General features: G+C 46.6%; 1 protein-coding gene across 1 annotated transcript in view; it reads right to left on the bottom strand.

The window, feature by feature from the left end:
* Positions 1 to 21,644, bottom strand: part of IGHMBP2 (immunoglobulin mu DNA binding protein 2) — a 106,939-nt gene that overhangs the window by 84,627 nt on the left and 668 nt on the right. Inside the window, exons 2-4 of the mRNA XM_088470394.1 lie at positions 10,885 to 11,051; positions 6,675 to 6,867; positions 3,580 to 3,677 (exon numbers count right to left, since the gene is read on the bottom strand). Coding sequence (XP_088326520.1) covers positions 3,580 to 3,677; positions 6,675 to 6,867; positions 10,885 to 11,051 — 458 coding nt within the window. The remainder of the gene's footprint in view (positions 1 to 3,579; positions 3,678 to 6,674; positions 6,868 to 10,884; positions 11,052 to 21,644) is intronic.

The following is a 21,644-nucleotide window of genomic DNA, read 5'->3' as shown; positions in this document are numbered from 1 at the left end:
TATACTCTGCATAGACCTTCATGCAATCATGTGCAGTTTTTAAATGTATGTGATATTTCATCTCTCATCCTGCCTACTGCATATATACTCTGCATAGACCTTCATGCAATCATGTGCAGTTTTTAAATGTATGTGATATTTCATCTCTCATCCTGCCTACTGCATATATACTCTGCATAGACATTCATGCAATCATGTGCAGTTTTTAAATGTATGTGATATTTCATCTCTTGCATAGAATTGTTTTTACATGTATAGTCTATATTGTTCAGTGAAGCATAGTTTATGGTATATATCTGGCCTGGCTTTTGCTCCAACTCAGAGCAAGTTATCTCCTTTGATCAGCAGAGCAATTGAGTCAGTTGTAGCCCGTCTTAATCAAGGATACCACTCCTCTATATTCAGTCTAGGGGCAGCTGGGGCTGTTTGCAGCTGGGGTTAAAAACACCAAGTGTTAAAGGCACAAAGTGTGATTACTTAACAGTTAATCAACCAGTTGAACAAACATTGACCAACATCTAAGGTAATTTCAGATTAAGAAACTGATTGCTTTAAAATTTGTCTAAAAATAACAAACCTAAAACTCACCATGTACTACACATTTCTTTTTATCAACTCTCTCCTTTGTATTTTCTCCAAGGATATAACATCCCTAACTTTCCCTGCATCTCCCCTCTCTGGGCACACTGCCGCCCTATTGAGTCACTCACCTCCTCTAAAAACTAATGAGCTTTCTTTTCATCAAAAATTGACAATTACAGCCTCATTGTGTCACTATAAAAAATTTTTACACACCTACAACTATATCTACTTCTCCATCCTTCTGCTTTTATTATCTGGTGACATATCACCAAATCCAGGCCCCTCACACATGCAGCGGATTTACTATGGAATATATATCCTGCAAACCTCACATGTCTCCCATCACCCTCCAAATCAATAAATGTGCCTTATAGAATTCACACTTGATCACAACTTATTATTTTACATCTGAACATCTCTTTACAATAACTGCTTTCACCAATTTCGACATTTACCTGAGACTGCTGGTTCACACGTTAACCCCACACTCTAAATAGCCCCACATAAAGTGGCTTCTGCCACCCGTCAGACTTCACGTAAACTGATATAACAGCCATGGCTCTCCACAAACACCTACAAAAACTGCCTCTTAAAGTAGAATGTCAGTGGCGTAAATCTTAATTCAAATGACTTCCACACATACTGTAAAATAGGAATCCAGCCATCTGTCATCCTAACCCTCTGTCCCACGCTCACTGTCTACCCCATCTGTGTCACCCCTGTCTGTCTGCCCATCCCCTTTAGAATGTAAGCTCTCACGAGCAGGGCCCTCTATCCTCTTGTGCTTATCCTTTCTTTACTTATACTATCTGCTCTATACTCAAAAGCACCTAACCCGTGACTTTTGCCATCCTGTTTCTGTTGCAGCAGTGTTTATATACCATGTACTTGTCTTGTAGTGTCTTAAACTGTATGACACGGTTTTCTTGTTCTGTTCAACTGTTTATGTACTATGTTTCTGTACTATGTAAGGCGCTGCGGAACCCTTGTGGCGCCATATAAATAAAGGATACTAATAATAATAATAATTTTGGAATTTCACCTCATTTCATGTGATTATCTGTGTTTAGGATTTATTGTACTATTATATTGTAAATGAGATCTCCGTAATTATGCCCTGGAAATACCGTAATACTTTGATAATTGTATCACAGTGTGCACTGGAGTCATCTACTTGTTTTAGTGATGACCAAGTTTCATTTGAACGACCATCTGAGCCTCGGGAAATGTTCTTTCCATTGCAGCACTAAATATGCATTCATTTTCTTTCCACTTTTACTCATCAAGATGAATTAAAAGATCTTAAATTGTGTACACTACCGGCCAGAGGTTTTAGGATAGCCCTACTTTTCAGTTTTTTATTGAAATTTAAGCAATTCAAGTCCACTGAATAACCTGAAATGCTAGGAGGTAAAAAAAAAAAGTTAGCAAAAACTGAAAAATATTGTGAAATGCAGTTATTAAAAAAAAAGTTTTTTCAGGGTACAACTAATGGGTTAAGAATTCACTGCTGTTCTGCAGCAATGAAAAAGAAGCTTGCCTGGGCCACGAGGCACCGCCAGTAGACTACTGAAGACTGGAAAAAAGTCTTAGGGGCAGGGGCGTATTAATGCCAGAGGAGGCCCGTTGCACGCCCCCCTCCTCTGAGGAGCACTCCCCCCCCAGCCACACATCTTACCTTGTGCGCCGGAAAGTGGGTCCCTCCTCCTCCGCTGCACCATATTTGGGAAGATGGTGCATGTGGATAAGAGAGCCGAGGCTCTGGCACTTGCGGAAGAAGAGGGAATCGCTTGCCGGCACAAGGCAAGTATAATCTGGGTATGCAGTGCCGGGGCCCCCTGCACCCAGGGGCCCAAGTGCACTGCACCCCTTATAAATACACCTATGCTTATGGTTCAATAAAGCAAAATGTGAAATCTTTGGCTCATAATGCAGGGTTTTCGTTTGCCATCGAGTAGTTGAACGGATTGTTCCTCAGTGTGCAGGATTTATGGGCCTGATTCAGACCCGGTCACAAGCGCTAAGCGCTTGCAACCGGGTCGATGGTGGCCCAGTGCGCATGACGGAGCCGGCTCCGTCGTGCGCATGCGCGAGACCCGGATAGCGACGGGCACTACGTCACTCCGGGTCTTGTACCAAGGGGAGCATGCTGTCGATGTTCCTGGCCGCTCGCTATAGCTGTGGGTGGTCACCCACATTTATGCGAGTGGCCAGGAGGACGTTCAAAAAAAAAAAAATAGCTCGGCCCCGATTCAGAGCGAGCGCTCTGTCAGAGCGTCCGGCTCTGAATCGGGGCCTATGTTCGGAGTGTTAACGCCCAAAATTGAAAAGGGCAAGCTTTTAATAGCAAAACAGCCCATGTTGGTTCTCAAGACAGCAACTTGCACCCTTAGCGAAAAGGGCTACCACAGCATTTTGCAGCGCCATGCAATACCCTCAAGTAAATGCCTAGTTGGTCAAGAAGTCATCCTACAGCAAGATAATGAACCAAAACATAACTACCTTTGAGGAAAAGAACAAGATATGTAGGCACCAAATCATACAATGGCCAGCACAGTCTCCCGACTTAAACCTCATCGAGCTGGTTTGGGATGAACTGGGCAGAAGGGTGAAAGCAAAAGCAACCTACGAGTGCAACACATTTGTCGGAACTTCTGAAACAGTGTTGGGAAAAACTTCAATGGGTGTGCTCGGCAGTTATACATGCAAGAGGTGGCTCATTGGGGTGTCAAAAATTCAGATTAAATTTTGTTAAACAAAATGATTCTATGATTTTTTTTTTTTCTCTCTCCGTATGTTTATTTGTTCTACGTTTCACAGTACATTGAAACTGTGTAAATTTGAACAAAGACTGGAATAATGGGGGTGTTCTACCACTTGTGACTGTAGTGTATGACTTTAGGAACCAATTCCGATGTATATTTTTCTTTCCTCCTTTTGGAATCCGTTTGATAATAAAACTGAGAATGACAGCATACAATTCAGAGATGGTCTTACCGGATGGTGCCGAGCAGCTGGGCTCAGAAGAGCTGAACAGAACATCTATCACACTGCCAGCAGGTCCAGAGTGGTACTGACCTAGTGCAATCAAAGCCCTGAGAATAAAACAATAAAAAAAACTTTTTATAAGCAAGATAACTCCTTTAGGCCTGACGAATAAAATGTGCTTTTGGGTACTATGTATGCTGCAATACAGTGCTCCCATACGCTGTGCAGGTTCTCGATGGCTCCAAATATGCACCCCTCTCCATTACCGAGATGGGCCCCTTTCCAACTCGCAGCCATGAGGTCTACCCCCACCCATCCCCTGGGAACTATGCAAGAACGGAGAGTTTACAGGACAGATGCACACAAAACATTGCTGCCTGCTTTGTCTATCACTGGACCAGTACAAAGATGTGAATTTTCACCTCTGACACATGCGCAGGGCAAACAATTGCGGATGCGCCCGCTTTGCACGTCTGTGAATCAGGCCCTTTATGTACAACCAGACTCACAAAACTCCATATCACTGTAAGGGCTCAATCCTGTTAGGTGCGAGTTGGGTCCAGTGATACGTTCTCTCGGAGAGCTCGCACTGGCGAGTTGGGTCCAGTGATACGTTCTCTCGGAGAGCTCGCACTGCGAATTACCGTTCCGAGCGATGTTCGCACATCTGCGCATGCGTACGGTTTTTAGTACGCATGCGCGAACAAGTCAGTGCGGCCGAAAATCGTTTGTATGCTATATAGCGAGTGCCTGCTATTTTGAGTGACAGAATGAGGCGTATGTGGGTGGTAACAGGGGAAGGTGCTTGAAAACGGGGGAGTGGAATTCGAACACAGGCGTGCTTAAAGGTCAAAACGGGCGTTTTAAGGGAGTGCATAATTAATACAGCAGCGTCATTGACCACGTCACTTGGTTTTTTTTTAACTCAGAACTGCTCGCAAAATAGCGGTTGAAAAAACCAACCACAAGAATAGCGATGCAGTTCATACGCTGTACGATGTACTCGATTAATCTAATAAATAGCGGACATGACGTATGGTGCGAGCGGCCAGGGGGCGATTTTATCAAATAAACAAGCGTATGTTTTGCTCGCTCGTTCAGACTTAGAGGTGTGAACAGACTGCAATTTGCGAACGGATCATTTGAATAGCCACCCCCTTGTTTTTGAACGAACGACCGCAAATAGCAAACGGCTCTGAATCAGGCCCTACATTTGCAATCCAACGCCAAACTCGCATTGATTTTTCGGAGGAAAATCACGTTTATTGTGTGCACCCTCATGAACAGGTGAAATGGTAGAGAAAATCTTTATCTTATAGTAAAAATGACAGGACAAAGTGCAGAACCTCTGGAAAAACCACTCACAATGAATTATCATGTACTTAAAAATGTTTAAATGGCATAATTTGGCCAATATAGACATGTCAGTGTTCAGGTGGATTTCTCTAAACAGCTCAATAATAGGTTAAATGATGCGGGACAGGTACGTGGAGGTGTAAATTATGCGGCGCAGGTATACGTGGAGGTGTAAAATATTCGGAACAGGTACGTGGAGGTGTAAAGGATGCGGAACAGGTATGTGGAGGTGTAAAGGATTCGGAACAGGTACGTGGAGGTGTAAAGGATGCGGAACAGGAACGTGGAGGTGTAAAGGATGCGGAACAGGAACGTGGAGGTGTAAAGGATGCGGGACAGGTACGTGGAGGTGTAAAGGATGCAGAACAGGTACGTGGAGGTGTAAAGGATGCGGGACAGGTACGTGGAGGTGTAAAGGGTGCGGGACAGGTACGTGGAGGTGTAAAGGATGCGGGACAGGTACGTGGAGGTGTAAAGTATGCAGAACAGGTACGTGGAGGTGTAAAGGATGCAGAACAGGTACGTGGAGGTGTAAAGGATGCGGGACAGGTACGTGGAGGTGTAAAGGATGCGGGACAGGTACGTGGAGGTGTAAAGGATGCGGGACAGGTACGTGGAGGTGTAAAGGATGCGGGACAGGTACGTGGAGGTGTAAAGGATGCAGAACAGGTACGTGGAGGTGTAAAGGATGCGGGACAGGTACGTGGAGGTGTAAAGGATGCGGGACAGGTACGTGGAGGTGTAAAGGATGCAGAACAGGTACGTGGAGGTGTAAAGGATGCGGGACAGGTACGTGGAGGTGTAAAGGATGCGGGACAGGTACGTGGAGGTGTAAAGGATGCGGGACAGGTACGTGGAGGTGTAAAGGATGCAGAACAGGTACGTGGAGGTGTAAATGATATAGGACAGGTATGTGGTGGTGTAAAGGATGCGGGGCAGGTATGTGGAGGTGTAAAGGATGCGGGGCAGGTATGTGGAGGTGTAAAGGATGCGGGGCAGGTATGTGGAGGTGTAAAGGATGCGGGGCAGGTATGTGGAGGTGTAAAGGATGCGGGGCAGGTATGTGGAGGTGTAAATGATATAGGACAGATATATAGAGGTGTAAAGGATGTGGGGCAGGTACATGGAGGTGTAAATGATATAGGACAGGTATGTGGAGGTGTAAAGGATGCAGGTCAGGTACATGGAGGTGTAAATGATATAGGACAGATATATAGAGGTGTAAAGGATGTGGGGCAGGTACATTGAGGTGTAGAGATAGTAGAGGGGTTTTTGCACTTGCGGATGAGAGGTAAAAGTGTTTATTCCAACTTTTAACAAACTTGAATAAAAACACTGAAATGTTACTATACAGACATTTTTCTGTTCCCCAAAATGCTGGAAAGACTTTCATTTGATGAAAAAATTTGCTTGTTATAATTTTTCAACCATTAGTAAAAAGTGCAAAGATCATTCATTTGACACCATTTAAGACGTAGCATTTCCTTATGGCCACTAACAGCCTTCTATATGGTCTTGCTATCTCAGTTGTCACTTTTTTGGGGTCTAGGATGGTTTCCCATTCTTTCAGACACTTCTCCCAGGTCGCATTCTATAGAAAAAGTCACACCCCCTCGCCGTGACTGCTGTGAACTGCCATTTCTAATTGGATCCCGCATATCTAGTGAGCACGCATTAGTGGGTTATATGGTAAGGAGTTAATACGGATAGTGTCTCATACTGGATAAAGCAAAAAAAAGGAATCTTACTTTTTGATTCTTTTGTAAGTAATATCATTTGCCAGCTTCAGCAGCCTGTATGTGCTCTCGCTACCCAGATTTAATGAGTCACTGTGGGACTCATCAAAGGCCACATTAATAGCTTTCTGTGTAATGCCAGACACAATCCCTGTGGATAGGGGGTCACTTCCGCAATCCGAATCATAGAGTCCCACAATGTCACCTGCAATAGAAAGGAGAGACGTGGTACAAGAGAAAAACAGAACACCACACATTTATTTCTACAGTCACATGCCCCAAACGACAATGAACTAATTTGCAAATGGCTATCAAGAGGGTTTTTGATCGGAATGGGTATGTATTGCCGGCTATCGGGATGCCTCCTGTCAGAATATCGACAGCGGCAAACCGATGGTTGGTATCCCGACAGGGGACGGGCAAGTACACTTACCCTCCCCTCTTCCCCCTCTAACCCTCTCTCCTTGTAACCAAAAACCTAACCCTTCCCCCTTAGTGCCTAACTCCCCCCCCCCTCCGAGTGGTGCCTAACCCTCCCCAGTAGGAGTGCCTAACCCTAACCCCCCCCCCACAAAACCTAACCCTAAACCCACTAAGCTCCCTAAACCTAGCACCCCTCCCTTCCCGCAGCTAACGCTAAGGGCGCCCCCGACTTACCTTGTTCGGCTTGGCGTCCTTCAGCGTTCCGGCGTTGGAATTGAGATAGGCGTCCAAATACCGACGCCTATCTTAAGTCCCTTGTTGGGATTTGGATGTCGGTATTGAGACCGGCGGCTCTCATAACTACGTCCTCTTTGATCTTTAGAGAGCTATAACCTATTAGCTTGTACGTTAAGACCTGCAATTTAACTATAATTTTTTATTGTTAGTTTTCCAGCAATATATTCATATCACTAATTTCCCTGAGATAAGACATGAATCTGCTCTCTGGGTACAACTGTATTCAATGCAGATCTGAGTAGCGTAACAATCATTCATTATTGCTATAGCCTACTAAAAATAAGCATTGCTAACGGTACCCGCACATACAAAGCTTTCATGCATACGATTATAGCTATGTATAGGTCTCATGTAGTCTAACTTAAAGATATTTTCTGAAATTCGATTATCCAATTGACAGCCTGGTACTAGAAAACAAGTGTGTCACCAGAATAATCTTTAATTTGCTCTGTGTGCCCAATTCTCTACTTTATTGATGTCACTGAACCTCATCAAGTGAATTTGAATAGACAGGTAGCCTGGTCCCTTACAGAACGCTCCCTACAATGAAACATGGCAGGCAGGCAGATTGGAGGACGCCGTTTTGCTTTCGTTTTGAATCTAGTTGCAACATTGTCACAGCTCTGTGTAAAACAACTAAAACTAGGCCGAGTACACACTAGAGCGATATCGGCAATATGTTGTTTTGAGGCAAATTGGAACGACATATCGTTCGGCTCACACAGTATGTAAACTTAATTGTGCGCTCCCATGTTTCGTAGATGACATGCTCTGGTTGGCCCTGCTGCACGGTCAATCAGAAGATATTGTGAACGATGTGGTGCACATTGTGTAGTGTGCATTGCCAACCGGACGACCAGGTGATATGTCATTCTGATTTGGCCTTTGAAGATGTCGCCTCTTAAAAGATGGTTGTTCTAGTGTGTATATGCGCAAGAAACAAATTAAATGGGTCAGTCGCATGAAGGACTGCCCAGTGTGTACGCTCAATATCGTTTGTTTGGGATAATGGAAATTGGAACGAGCATCACGTCATTTTGGCATCGTACTGGTGTGTACACAGCCATACTCTTAAACTTGCCATACAGTGCACAACAATCGCTCAAACCAGTCAACTACATGAGTCGTGTGAATGATTACCGATCAATGTACAGTACTGAACGATGATCATTCACAGCCTAAAAACCTGGATCCTTCGGTTTCATTTTCAAACCTGTCCGATCCACCCGACCGTTGTTCAGCCAACATCAGGCTAGGAACGGAGATCTACACCATGTATGGAGGGGCTCCAACTATCGGGGAGTCAGCTTCTCCTCGGTCTCCGTCAGCTGCTCTGCTACACTGTCATACAGTCTATGGCTGGTCTTAGTGCTACATAGCAGTGGATCATTTCTAAGGGGGTGGGGGGTATTAGTTAAGGAGTTAACAGTGAAGACCAGCCTTACTTACCAATTACTTCTATTCAACACTGGTAGATGTAGACTTTGTACACTCGAGAAAGAGAAAGGTGGAAAAACCATACAGGACTAGTGCATGTGAGAAATGGTATCGTTAACTATTATTTTAAAACCGGCTGTGAAAGTAAAGCTAAAAACAATGCTAAGGTTTTACTACTGGATCTGAATATATAAGATGCAGATCCCTCATGTAGCCAGACGGTGGTGCTCTCGCAATCAAACAATAACAATATATTGTAAAGTGAAGAAAAATTGAAAGAAGACTCTTGGTGGGGGCTCAGCTATTTTTAAATGGAAATCATTAATATAAAAAAAAAAAATTGTATTAATGCATATTAAAATAAAAATCACCATATGATTCTTTTGCAAAAAAATTGTATATATAGACTTGTCAATTAAGAGTCATTATACATACTCACCTATGGTATCACCGCTATAACGCTACTATGATAATATAACCTCCTGTATAGCTCGCAGGATTATACTGTAAGGGATGTAGTCAGGATTCCGACCATCAGAATGGCAACAGCGACATCCCAATGTTCACGACGGTAAGTATTAGGGTTAGGCACTAGGTTTTAGGGTCAAGGTAAGGCTGTGGGAGGGGAGGGTTATGGTTAGGCTGCGGGACAGGACGGTTAGAGTTAGGCTGCGGGAGGGGAAGATTAGGGTTTGGCTGCAGGACAGGATGGTTAGAGTTAGGCTGCGGGAGGGGAAGATTAGGGTTTGGCTGCAGGACAGGATGGTTAGAGTTAGGCTGCGGGAGGGGAAGATTAGGGTTAGGCTGCGGGACAGGACGGTTAGAGTTAGGCTGCGGGAGGGGAAGATTAGGGTTAGGCTGCGGGACAGGACGGTTAGAGTTAGGCTGCGGGAGGGGAAGATTAGGGTTTGGCTGCGGGACAGGATGGTTAGAGTTAGGCTGCGGGAGGGGAGGGTTAGGGTTAGGCTGCGGGACAGGACGGTTAGAGTTAGGCTGCGGGAGGGGATTGTTAGGGTTAGGCTGCGGGACAGGACGGTTAGAGTTAGACTGCGGGAGGGGATTGTTAGGGTTAGGCTGCGGGACAGGACGGTTAGAGTTAGACTGCGGGAGGGGAAGATTAGGGTTAGGCTGCGGGACAGGATGGTTAGAGGCTGCGGGAGGGGAGGGTTAGGGTGAGGTTGCGGGACAGGATAGTTAGAGGCTGCGGGAGGGGAGGGTGAGGTTGCGGGACAGGATGGTTAGAGGCTGCGGGAGGGAAGAATAAAGTTTTGGGTTAAAATACTTACCAAAACCATCTGCATTTTGACCATCAGGATGCCGCTGTCTGTATCTCTGACTGTCAGCATTCTTACCGTCGGGATCCCGTACCCAACCCAACTATAACATAGGCCCTCATTCACAGGCGGTCGCAAGAAGCGAGCGCTCGCTCTGAATGAGGGCGGCCGCTTGACTTTTCAAGTGCGGCCTCCTGGATTGCTAGCTAAGCTGTGTGTTACCACCCACAGCTTTAGCGACCGACCAGGTTGATGGTCGCGATGTTCAAGACCATCGGGGCTTGCGAGGAGACCCTAAGGTTGGGTCTGGGCACTCGCAAGCCCCAGGGAGCTTCCTTATCTGATCGAGCAGGAAACTCCCCACTGACATCACTGCTGATGTCAGTGCGGTTGACCACAAAACGCCTCCGTTTGTGAACCCCCCCCCCCCCCGCCTACAAAACGGGTCGAGCTGTCGATCATCATCGACAGCCGCCCCTTTAGCAGTGAGCTCCGGAGCGAGAGAATTTCTCTCTCACTCCGGGGCTTGCGCACGCGCAGTGCGGCCACTGCTCGTGCGCAGGGCCTAAACATCGACCCGGTTGCGAGTGCTCAGCGCCTTGCGACCGGGTCTGAATGAGGTCCATAATGCTTCCTCCTTATACTGCCATCATGACTTCCTACCAAGTGTTACCTTGTGCTATAAGCTGTAGGTAGAAAGAAGGAACACTGCGTTTGGTACTTTATGGATAATTATATGTATATATAAGCAACTTTACAGACATAAAAGAAAGTTCTCACATCATCAATACCTGATCTAAAGTCGTTACTTGGAAGCACTGCCTCAGCATCGTACTTGGGTGTAAAGGTGACCACAAAGCGTCCATACAGCCCTGTCCTTTGGTTTGATACTCGCAGTTTCAGCAAGCAGACACCCTTCCGCTGTAATTCTTTTAAAGATACATTCTCCTGCCAGGCCCTATAGAGAAAACACAACACATTATCTATAACAGTGCTGCCTTAACATGACCTCAGAATATAGGTCGAGGTAGCCATTTTGCAGCCTGTCAATTCATTAAAAATCAATTGCATTACTGAGACATAAGATACAGTGATGTCGCTGGTTCATACTAAAATTAAAGGTTTAATTTTTACTAATTAGTGTGTAAGGGGTGGAAACGAGGTAAAGACCTTTAACTTTGCTCTCTCTATTGGAATCACGGCTCTTCTCAGGCAGCATGCTCATTGATTCAGATCACAATATGGCGACCTCCATTGTGTACGGTTCACCGAAAATGGACTTTATACTGTAGCTTACACAATAGAGGAAACAACAATTATGAAAGTTTTAGCGAACATGCTGTTTTCTTAAGGTGCGTACACACTAGACCAATGATTCCCAACCTCGGTCCTCAAGGCACACTAACAGTCCTGGTTTTAGTGATATCCATGCTTAAGCATAGATGGTTAAATCAAAATAACTAAGGTACTAATTAAGTCACCTGTGCTCAACTATGGCTATCCTTAAAACCTGGACTGTTAGTGTGCCTTGAAGACCGTGGTTGGGAACCCCTGCACTAGACGATTTGCTCCGTGAGCGATATAGTCTAGTATCCCCCCGGCAGGGGTGTGCTCAACGACATTGAGTACACACAATGAACGATATCGTTCAGTGCCAGCCACCCTCCCTCATCCTCGAACATGACAATATCGCCACGTTGGCCTGCATGTTTGGGCGATGAGCGACAACAACCAACGACCTGCGGGTGCGCGCATCGCTGGTCGTTATCGTTCATCGTTTTAGCATACACACTAGTCGATATAGTGTACGACTGAATGATAACGATATCGTTCAGTCGCTTAAAATATCGGCAAGTGTGTACGCACCTTTACAAACTGCAGTAATGCTGGGTACATACTACTAGATGTAGGGGGGTATTCAATATGTGAGCGAAAAGTCCATGCTGGAGTTTTCGCTCCATATCGCCCGGGATAAAGTATCGGGTGCGTGCCAGCTTTATCCCCGTATTCAATTTGAAAGCTGCGAAAACGGGACCCGACGGAAAGGTATCGGAAAAAAATCTGGATTTTTCGGGAAAGGATCCAGGGACCCCCCTAATGATGTCCTGACATGGGGGATCATTATGCGTATCCCCATTTTGGCCTGCGGAAGGTAAGTAGGTTTTTTAAATAGCCGCTGCAGATGTTTTTTCCCGACAGGGAAGAAGGAGTGAAGAAGAGCATTTAGGATTTTTTTTCCAAAAAAAAAAAAAACTAGGTGCATCAGATTTGGGGTACATGGAAATGGGTGCAAGCCTATTTTTAAGTCCCTAAGGTGCATTTTGAAAATTCTTCAAAAATGCACCTGCGCTACCACCCGCATTCTTTAAAACACCTGCCGCATACTTGGGAACCACCCCCCGGAATTTATTTTGTTAGTTTCAAATTTGTTCACCATATTTTTTAATATTCTTTTAACCCCAAAATTTTACTTAATTTTTTTGGGGTGTCCCTATTTTTTTTTTTTTTTTTTACTTTTTTCGACAATAATCGTTTTAAGGGGGCATTCCCAAGGGTGCAGGCTATTTTTTTAAAGCCTGCACCCCTAAACCCCAATTTCGCACTAATTTTCGCCAGCAAAAGGCTGGCGAAAAAATATCCCCGTTTTTTAACATTAACTTTTCGCACCGGCGAAAAGTCAATATAATTGAATACGGGGATATTAGAAATAGGCAAAAATGACGTCATCGGCGATATTGAATATGGCCCAGAGTAACACCCCAGGCAGGAAATATGAACTACAAGGGTTGTGAAAGGTGCTAGAATGAACACTATAGATATATCGTTTGAACGACATATCGGTAGCAGATCGACAGGAGCGACATATCAGGTCGGCCCTGCAGCACAGCCGTTGCCGATATATCATGCAGATACATACACACATCTGCATGTGTGTACGGGGGACCCATTGACCACCCATACACTCGCTGCAGGGACTGCTGACACTGACATCACAAGCTGTGATGTCTGTCCCAATATATCGGGCGGCTGATTAGGTAAGCTATACACACTTACCAATCGGCCGCTCGGTTGGTGCGACTGCCGGTCGGCCGCTCTGTCTCTTACGTGTGTACCCAGTGTAATAGAAGGCAAATAACAGTTAGCTACAGCACACTTCTTAGAGAAGAAAAAAAATTTTATTAGCGCAATGGCGGTATTGTGTTTGAAAGATTAGGTATACATCGGAAACACACACATCAAATATAATATACATTACAAAAGCACATAATTTATTCTTAGACATACGGGGCATATTCAATTGTTTGCAACTTTTTGTAAAAACTGTCACCGGAAGCTTTTTCCCACAGGTGCAAGATTTTTGGTATTCAAAGGGACGCAATTTTTTTTTTTTTCGCAACTCCAGTCTGGAGCAAAGTTTTTCAAGATCCATATTATAAGTCAGTCCCCTTTCAGACATAAGCCAAAAACCTGGGTTTTTTACTGTGCATGCGCATTGACCCGGGTCAGGCATACGTCTAAAAGAAATAACCTGAGTCGACATTCCCTGGCCCTGTAACCAACCACGTTTTTTCTGAGACTTGCAACCCGGGTAAGTGCCCCTGCTCAAGTCTGAAAGGTATGACCCGGGTCTTGACGACCCAAGGCATGCCTAAAATGACTTGATTGGAGGATACAGTAGGCGCTTAGAGATGACGTCATCTCCAAGCGCCCACTGAGAGAAGAAAGCATGAAGGGTGATAAATAACCCGGGTCCCCACCCCGATGTGAACGGCGGAGTACAAAAAACCCATGTTCTGAGAGCCGGGGTTTTGAGTCTGAAAACAGGAGATATGGTAAGAACTTACCTTTGTTATCTCCGTTTCTACGAAATCCTTAGGGTCCACAGGAATACCTTGGGGTATAGGGCTTGGCTCCAGCCATGGGCACCACAGAGTTAAAGATGTCCCTCCCAGGATGCATCGGGCCTCCTCCTATACCCCGGCCCCAGGCCAAGGCACCTCAGTTTTAGTATCAAGCCATAGGCCTGGAGAGAGGAAAAAGGAAGAAGAAAGTCTGGAACACACAAGATTCACGTTCTCATAGAAAAGGGAGACAGAAACTGGTGACCAGAACAACACCCTATGGAAGCACAGGGCATCAGGACGGGCGCCCTGTGGACCCTAAGGACTTCGTAGAAATGGAGATAACAAAAGGTAAGTTCTTACCATATCTCCTGTTTTCTACCTCAGGGTCCTTAGAGATCCACAAGGATACCTTGGGGATGTCCCAAAGCAGTATCCTTCAAGGGAGGGGACGCTCCTGTGCAGAGAGGAGAATCCGCCGCCCGAAGGAAGCATCCTGAGAAGCAAAAGTGTCAAAGGCGTAATGCTTGACGAAAGTATGGACAGAGGACCACGTGGCCGCCTTACAAAGCTGAACAGCTGAGGCGCAAAGTCGAGCTGCCCACGAAGGTCCCACAGATCTTGTAGAATGAGCTTTCACAGGGGGTGGCACTGGAAGTCCCTCATGAGTGTATGCCTCAGAGATAGCCATGCAGATCCAGCGTGCCAAAGTCTGTTTATTGGCAGGCCAACCCCTCTTATGAAATCCATATAGGACAAACAAAGAGTCCGATTTTCTCAAAGAACTGGTACGGTCCACGTAAATCCGCAGAGCCCGTACCACATCCAAAGAAGCCTCACCAACTGAGAGACCAGATGAATTAAAGGCTGGGACCACAATTTCCTCGTTAATGTGGAAACTAGACACCACTTTAGGAAGGAATTCGGGACGGGTACGAAGTACCGCCCTATCCGAATGAAAAATTAGAAATGGGGGACGACACGAAAGAGCCCCCAAATCCGACACTCTTCTGGCTGAAGCAATAGCCAAAAGGAACACTGTTTTTGCCGTAAGCCACTTCAGATCCACAGAACCCAAAGGTTCAAATGGAGGATCCTGTAGCGCCTTCAGGACCACAGCCAGATCCCATGGAGCTACCGGATGGACATAGGGAGGCTGGATGCGAAGGACACCCTGCATAAAGGTACGGATATCAGGCCGCGTAGCAATACTTTGTTGAAACAAAACCGACAGGGCAGAAACATGCACCTTCAGTGAAGCAAGGCGTAGACCTAAATCCAAGCCTGCCTGAAGGAAAGCCAACACTCTCGATATTCTAAACTCGCGAGGATCGTACGCTTTAGGGCGACACCACTCAAAATAGGTATGCCACACCCTGTGGTAAATTCTAGCTTAAGCCATCTTACGAGCATGTAACATGATATTGACCACCGCTCTAGAGAAACCCTTGAACCTCAAGAGGGAAGTCTCAAGAGCCACGCCGTCAAAGATAGCTGACTCAGGTCCGGGTAGACAATAGGTCCGGCCTCTGAGGTAACAGCCAAAGAGTGTCGATGGATAGACACTGGAGATCCGAGTACCAACTCCTTCTGGGCCACCAGCAGGATCTTGCCTCCTTCCTGCCTGAACTTTCGAATTACTCGAGGCAGCAGGGAGAATGGAGGAAACAGGTACGCGAATTGGAAGTTTCATCGCGTCCACCAGGAGAGCTCCTGCGTCTCTTGTTCGGGATCTGTACGCCCACAGCTTGCGGTTGTGTCTGGAGGCCATAAGGTCTATTTTGGGAAGACCCCACTTGTCCACCAGGAGTTGGAACACCTCCTGGTGAAGAGACCATTCCCCCAGGTGTACATCGTGGCGGCTGAGGAAGTCCGCCTCCCAGTTGAGCACACCCGGAATGAAGACGGCCGAAAAGGCCGGAAGATTGCCTTCTGCCCAAGTCAGAATGCGGGACACCTCCCTTAGAGCCGCTTGGCTTTGAGTTCCTCCCTGACGATTTAGGTAAGCCACCGTGGTGGCGTTGTCTGACTGAACCTCCACAGGTTTCCCCAGCAGGAACGGTCTTGCATGCTGCAGCGCCCTGAACACTGCTCGAATTTCCAATATATTGATTGGCAGGTCAGATTCCTCTGATGTCCACCGGCCCTGGAAGACGTGTGGGCCTGTCACAGCGCCCCAGCCCCGAAGGCAGGCACCCGTTGTTAGAAGGACCCAATCCGAGATGAGACTTTTGTAACCACCACGTCAAAGACAGGCGCACTTCCGGAGTGAGCCTGATCATCTGCGTCTTTATTCGACGGGGATTTCTGTCCCATCTGGACAGGATCAACATTTGCAGAGGCCTGGAATGGAACTGGGCATACTCCACCATGTCGAACGTTGACACCATGGAACCCAGTAACTTCATCTCTGAGAGAAGAGACACTCGGCGACTGCTTAGAACATTGCATATCTTGGACTGCAACAGGGCTATCTTTTCCTCCGTCAAGAAGATCCTCTGTTGCTGAGAGTCCAACAATGCCCCGAGATGGACCATTCTCTGAGAAGGAATTAGAGAGGACTTCTTCCAGTTCACTATCCAGCCGTGAGCCTGCAATACTGATATTGTCAGTTGTAGATGGCTGCAAAGGACTTGTGGCGACCCTGCCAACAACAGAAGGTCATCCAAGTAAGGTAACAGGCGAACTCCCTGCAACCGCAGGTGTGCCGCCATGACCGCCATTACTTTTGTGAACACCCGAGGAGCCGTCCAAACGGTAGAGCCTGAAACTGGTAATGGAGGTCCGACACTGTAAATCTGAGGTAACGCTGATGAACCCTGGCAATGGGGATATGCAGGTAAGCATCCTGAATATCCAGGGACACCACAAAATCCCCAGGCTGCACAGCTAAAACAATAGAACGCAGAGTCTCCATTCGGAACCGAGGGACCCTTAAAAACTTGTTCAGGGACTTGAGGTTGAGTATAGGTCGGTATGATCCATTTGGTTTTTGAACCAGAAAAAGGTTGGAGTAATATCCGGTCCCTCTCAGGGATAACGGAACAGGTTCTATTACTCCCATCTGAAGCATAGGACGCACCGACTCTTGGATCGCTAGAGCCTTCGTTGGATCTGAAGGACGTGCTGTTACAAAGAACTGATGAGGAGGCCTTCTGCGGAAGGAGAGGGCATATCCCTGAGATACCACCTCCCTTACCCAAGTGTCTGTGGTGGTTTTGAACCAACACTGGGCGTATTGCAGAAGTCAGCCTCCCACCTTGGGATCCCCCAAGGGGAGGCCCAACCAGTCAGGCTGAGGGTTTGTCGTCCGGCTTGGCAGCTGGACGTCTGGTACTGAAAGCTTGCTTCTTGGTCTTAGCGGTCTTTTTGGGACCTGAAGGTCTCGGAAAAGACTGAACCCTAGGTTTTCCCGGAGGGTGATAGGGCCGAAAGGACGGATTTTTAGACCCAGACGGAGTCGGGGCTGAAGGTAGACATGCAGATTTGGCAGCCACCAGCGTGTCCACTATTTTATCCAACGCTGGTCCAAACAGGACCTACCCATTGTAGGGTAAGCATTCCAAGCCTTTCTTGGATTCAGCGTCCGCCCTCCAAGAACGTAACCACAAGGAGCGTCGAGCGGCCACAGCCACCGCAGAAATCCTAGAAGCAGGCTCAAATCCAAAGCTGCTTCGTTAATGTACGTAGCGGAATCCCGAAGGTTACCCACTAACACAACCTGTTCGCTGGTAACCTCAGAAGCAAATGATGCTTCCAAAGCGTCCACCCACCTTTCCATAGTCTGAGCCACCCAGCAGACAGCCATAGCTGGTCTAGATGCTCCTCCAGCAAAGGAATAGATAGACTTTAGGCACGCCTCCACTTTACGGTCTGTAGTATCCGTCAGAGAAGACATAGACGACATAGGCAAAGTTGCGCTCTTTACTAAGCACGTCACATGAGAATCCACCTGAGGAGGAGACTCCCATTTAGTGAAGTAATCTTCCGCAAAGGGATATGTACGAGCCAGACGCTTGTGAGGTTGAAATCTCTTTCCTGGAGATTTCCAGGCCTCCTCCATGTGATCTGCTAGCTGACCAGATAGAGGGAATACTGCTGCAGCTCCTTTAACCTCTTTAAAATAAGCATGAGTAGGTGCTGCAGGTAAGTTGTCGTCAGTAATTACCATGGCCACACGGACTGCCCGTATGAGGCCTGGAATGTAAATACTAGACTTAGCCTCTGCCCCTACTTGAGGAGTGGCAGTGTCCGACAAATCTAGAATTTCGCCGTCATCCTCATCATCCTGAGCGGATAGATATGACAATAACGGTCTTTTAGCAGGTCTAGATTGATCCTGCTGAGAGCCCCGCACCCCAGAATCAGACAAACCTGTCAGCCTGATTAAGGACATGTTGCTGGGGGCACTGCATTACTATCGGCCCCGGAACTCCCAGAACAGGAGGCGGGACTACTGCCTGCTGTGCAAACCCCAATTGTGGAAACGTAGGAGGGGCTGCAAGCCTATTTACAAGAACAATCAGGGCTTGTGCAAAACAAGCCCAAGGTGGTTCCTGAGAGGTGCTGGGTACAGCAGAGGTACCAGGGATGGGCAAACATGCAGCACATAACCCATCCTGAAGTACCGCCCCCTCCCCCACACCTGCTTTACATCTGGTGCAGGAAAATAGGAGAGGTGCTCCTTCTAACAGAGTCCTCACTGCACATAGTGGTATGTGACACTCCTCTCACAGAAATAAATCTTAAACTGTGAGGTAAATTCCTACCCTGACAGTACTGGCACTGAGAGGGCTGGTCAGAAGGAAGAAATAGGGATAGTAAAATGGCTGACAGGAGAAAAGATCAGGCACAGCGCTGGCATAAAGTCACATACAATGCAGAAACCCTGCACTAAGTGCACTATCACTTACACAGACCTACAGCCTGGCAGTGATAGCGCTACATACTCTGACATTATACTGGGAGGAGAGGTATGTAAGGGGCACCCAGGCTCCGCACCCTGCACCACAGCATCTTTGCTCATAAAATGGCCGCCAGAGGATGAAGGGAGGCGGGCCTGGGGAGGATCACTGCCTCAGCCCGCCAAACCCTCAACGTAAGGCGGCGGAGAGCAGTGATGGGGAGGAGCCTCCTGTGCACTACAGGGAAGGCATCCTCCCCTGTCAGGCCATTAACGCCCCCGGGATGCTGGAGCGTGTTCCGCAACGCTCCAGCCTCGTATCCCTGGTGGTCTAGTGGAGAGCGTAGGCATCCGCCTGGCTCCACTATACTGTCCTCCCCAGGGAGCCCCCAGCCCTGGGGACGCCAGACTGTGAGTCAGCGGGCGCCTACCGCAGACGCCCACTGCTTACCTTATGTAGCCACCCGTAGATCCGGCCACAGTCCAAGGCCCCCCGGGGGTTCCGCTAGCTGGAACCCCCAAGAGCCCACCGAGCTACCCGGATCGCTACCGGTGGCCAGCGCCAGCGGGGGTGTCGGAGTGGTAGCATGGATGTCCGCTGGACAGTCCTATGCTCTTGAAGATCTTCAGGGGCTGTTATACACAGCCCCCCTCTGTGATGACCCAGCTCCCGGCCGGGCACCTACTGAAACTGAGGTGCCTTGGCCTGGGGGCGGGGTATAGGAGGGGGCCCGATACATCTTGGGAGGGACATCTTTAACTCTGTGGTGCCCATGGCTGGAGCCAAGCCCTATACCTCAAGGTATCCCTGTGGATCCCTAAGGACCCTGAGGTAGAAAGGGGTATTAAAAATGTCAAAACTTTCTTCAAAACCCCTTGGACAACTCCCCCCCATGACATAAGGCAATTACAAATTTCCAATTACCTTCAATTAGAATAATTACATTATAATAGAATGTGGAAAAAAAAGGACTTAAATTACCCCAAAATAAACTTTATAGTCAGTCTATGCACCCCAAATTTGATTACAGTATTTATTTTAACAAATAATTGCCTTTTGTCATTTTCTTAAATTGGTATCAAATTACCCCAAAATCAACTTTTGGTCTACTTTTTATTATTGAAGTTTACTGTTGTATTCATTTGTAATTAAATGAAAAAAATGTTGCTCTTTATCATTTTAACTTTAAAAAAAATAAAATAAAATGCACAAATCAGCCATCGGCAGGATTTTAAAAGCGCAATTTAATATTTCTTTGGGACAGTAATATACTGATTCCCAATATTTATTTTTATTTGTTTAAGGTACAGGCTGATTTGCACATTTTATTTTACAATTCTTGCTGGTCTTTGCCAGAAAAATTATCATGACCAATTGTTTTCAAGCAGATTGCTCGTGAATAGCCACGGTAATCAGAAATTGGTTGCGATACCTGCTGTAATTTTTCCAGGAAAAACCCTGGGATAAGTGCCCATAGCTATTTAATTGCCCGCGCTGTGTAAACCCACTTAGGAGCTGTATTCAATTCATTTTGCATACGCGATAAAGTTTCGCCTGCTGGACTTTGCAAACATCACGTATTTTAGCCGCGGAAACTTATCATGCGCGTACCCGTGATTCGCCCTATTCAATTCCAAAAGACGTGAAGACGGCAACAAGCGAAGTCATAACAGGCTGAAAGTGGTGTCAGAATCGGGGAGATCAGCCTGAACTCCCCAAAAAGATGCAGAAACATTGGGGATCCAGTGGCAAACGCAGGATTTCTAGAGGGGAGTTTCTAAATGCTTGATTTTAGAGTGAGTGTGGCCAGTCCATGAAGAGGGCTTAATTAGCAGTTAACCAGGTTTAATATGCATCATACAAAGTATATTGTGTGTCATAATTTCAGCATATACAGGACCAGCGATCACAGTGAGCCATTAGGTGCGGCAGTAGGTCCATCCTGCCTGAGCTGAATGTTTTTTATTTTAAATGTGGGCACCATTCCAAGAACATGCATATTACTATTTCTATTGTGTTGATGGTGTGGGCTGGGGAGGGGGGTTTCCAGGCAGACGGAAACCCCCCCTCCGTTTGCCTATGGGATCAATGTAGTAGTGCCCGATTAGCCCTAATTCAACTGTCTGGGGAACTTAAGTTTGCACAATTGCTACTAATTAGTGTATTTGCACAAATGAAGAATAGCATAAAGCAGTATTTTTTGGCAGATTACAAGTAGTCCTGGCACATTTGGGGTACCTGAAAATGGGTGCTAGCATATTTTAATGTCTCTAAAGTGCAGTTTTAAAAAATGTGAATTTCCACCCACATACAAGCACCTGCAATCCCAAAAACACTTGACCTCTTCTTAGTGCACCCCCAGAAGCTTATTTCACTAGTTTGCGAACTTGTCCCCCCACTTTTTGCTTTTTCACCCCCAAATTCAAAGTACTCTTTTGGGGTGTTGTTAAGTTTTATTCAGGAATTTTTTGGCGCAGTTGCCCATTGGGGGGCTGTCCCAAGGGGTCTGAGTGGTTTCCCCACCTGTGCACCCCAAAACAAAAATGTTGCACTTCTTTCCTCCTGCTATTCAGAGGCGAATCTATTCCGCCTATTCCATTGCATTGATTTCCGTGTACACGAAAAGCGGATGGAATTGAATAGGGAGATAAGTTTCCGCCTGGTGAAAAAGTGGCAATCGGTGATACTTTTTCGCAGATCTTGGCTTTTTTCTTCTAATTGAATACGGCCCTAAGTCGGAAGATGCAGTTTACCGCGACTAATGCACGGGGCTAGTCACGGTAAACTGCATTTTCCGACTTAAGT

Source organism: Taudactylus pleione, unplaced genomic scaffold (genome assembly GCF_031769625.1).
Source record: "Taudactylus pleione unplaced genomic scaffold, aTauple2 ptg000100l, whole genome shotgun sequence".
Classification (NCBI taxonomy): Eukaryota; Metazoa; Chordata; class Amphibia; order Anura; family Myobatrachidae; genus Taudactylus; species Taudactylus pleione.
This window is presented reverse-complemented; position numbering and strand designations above follow the sequence as displayed.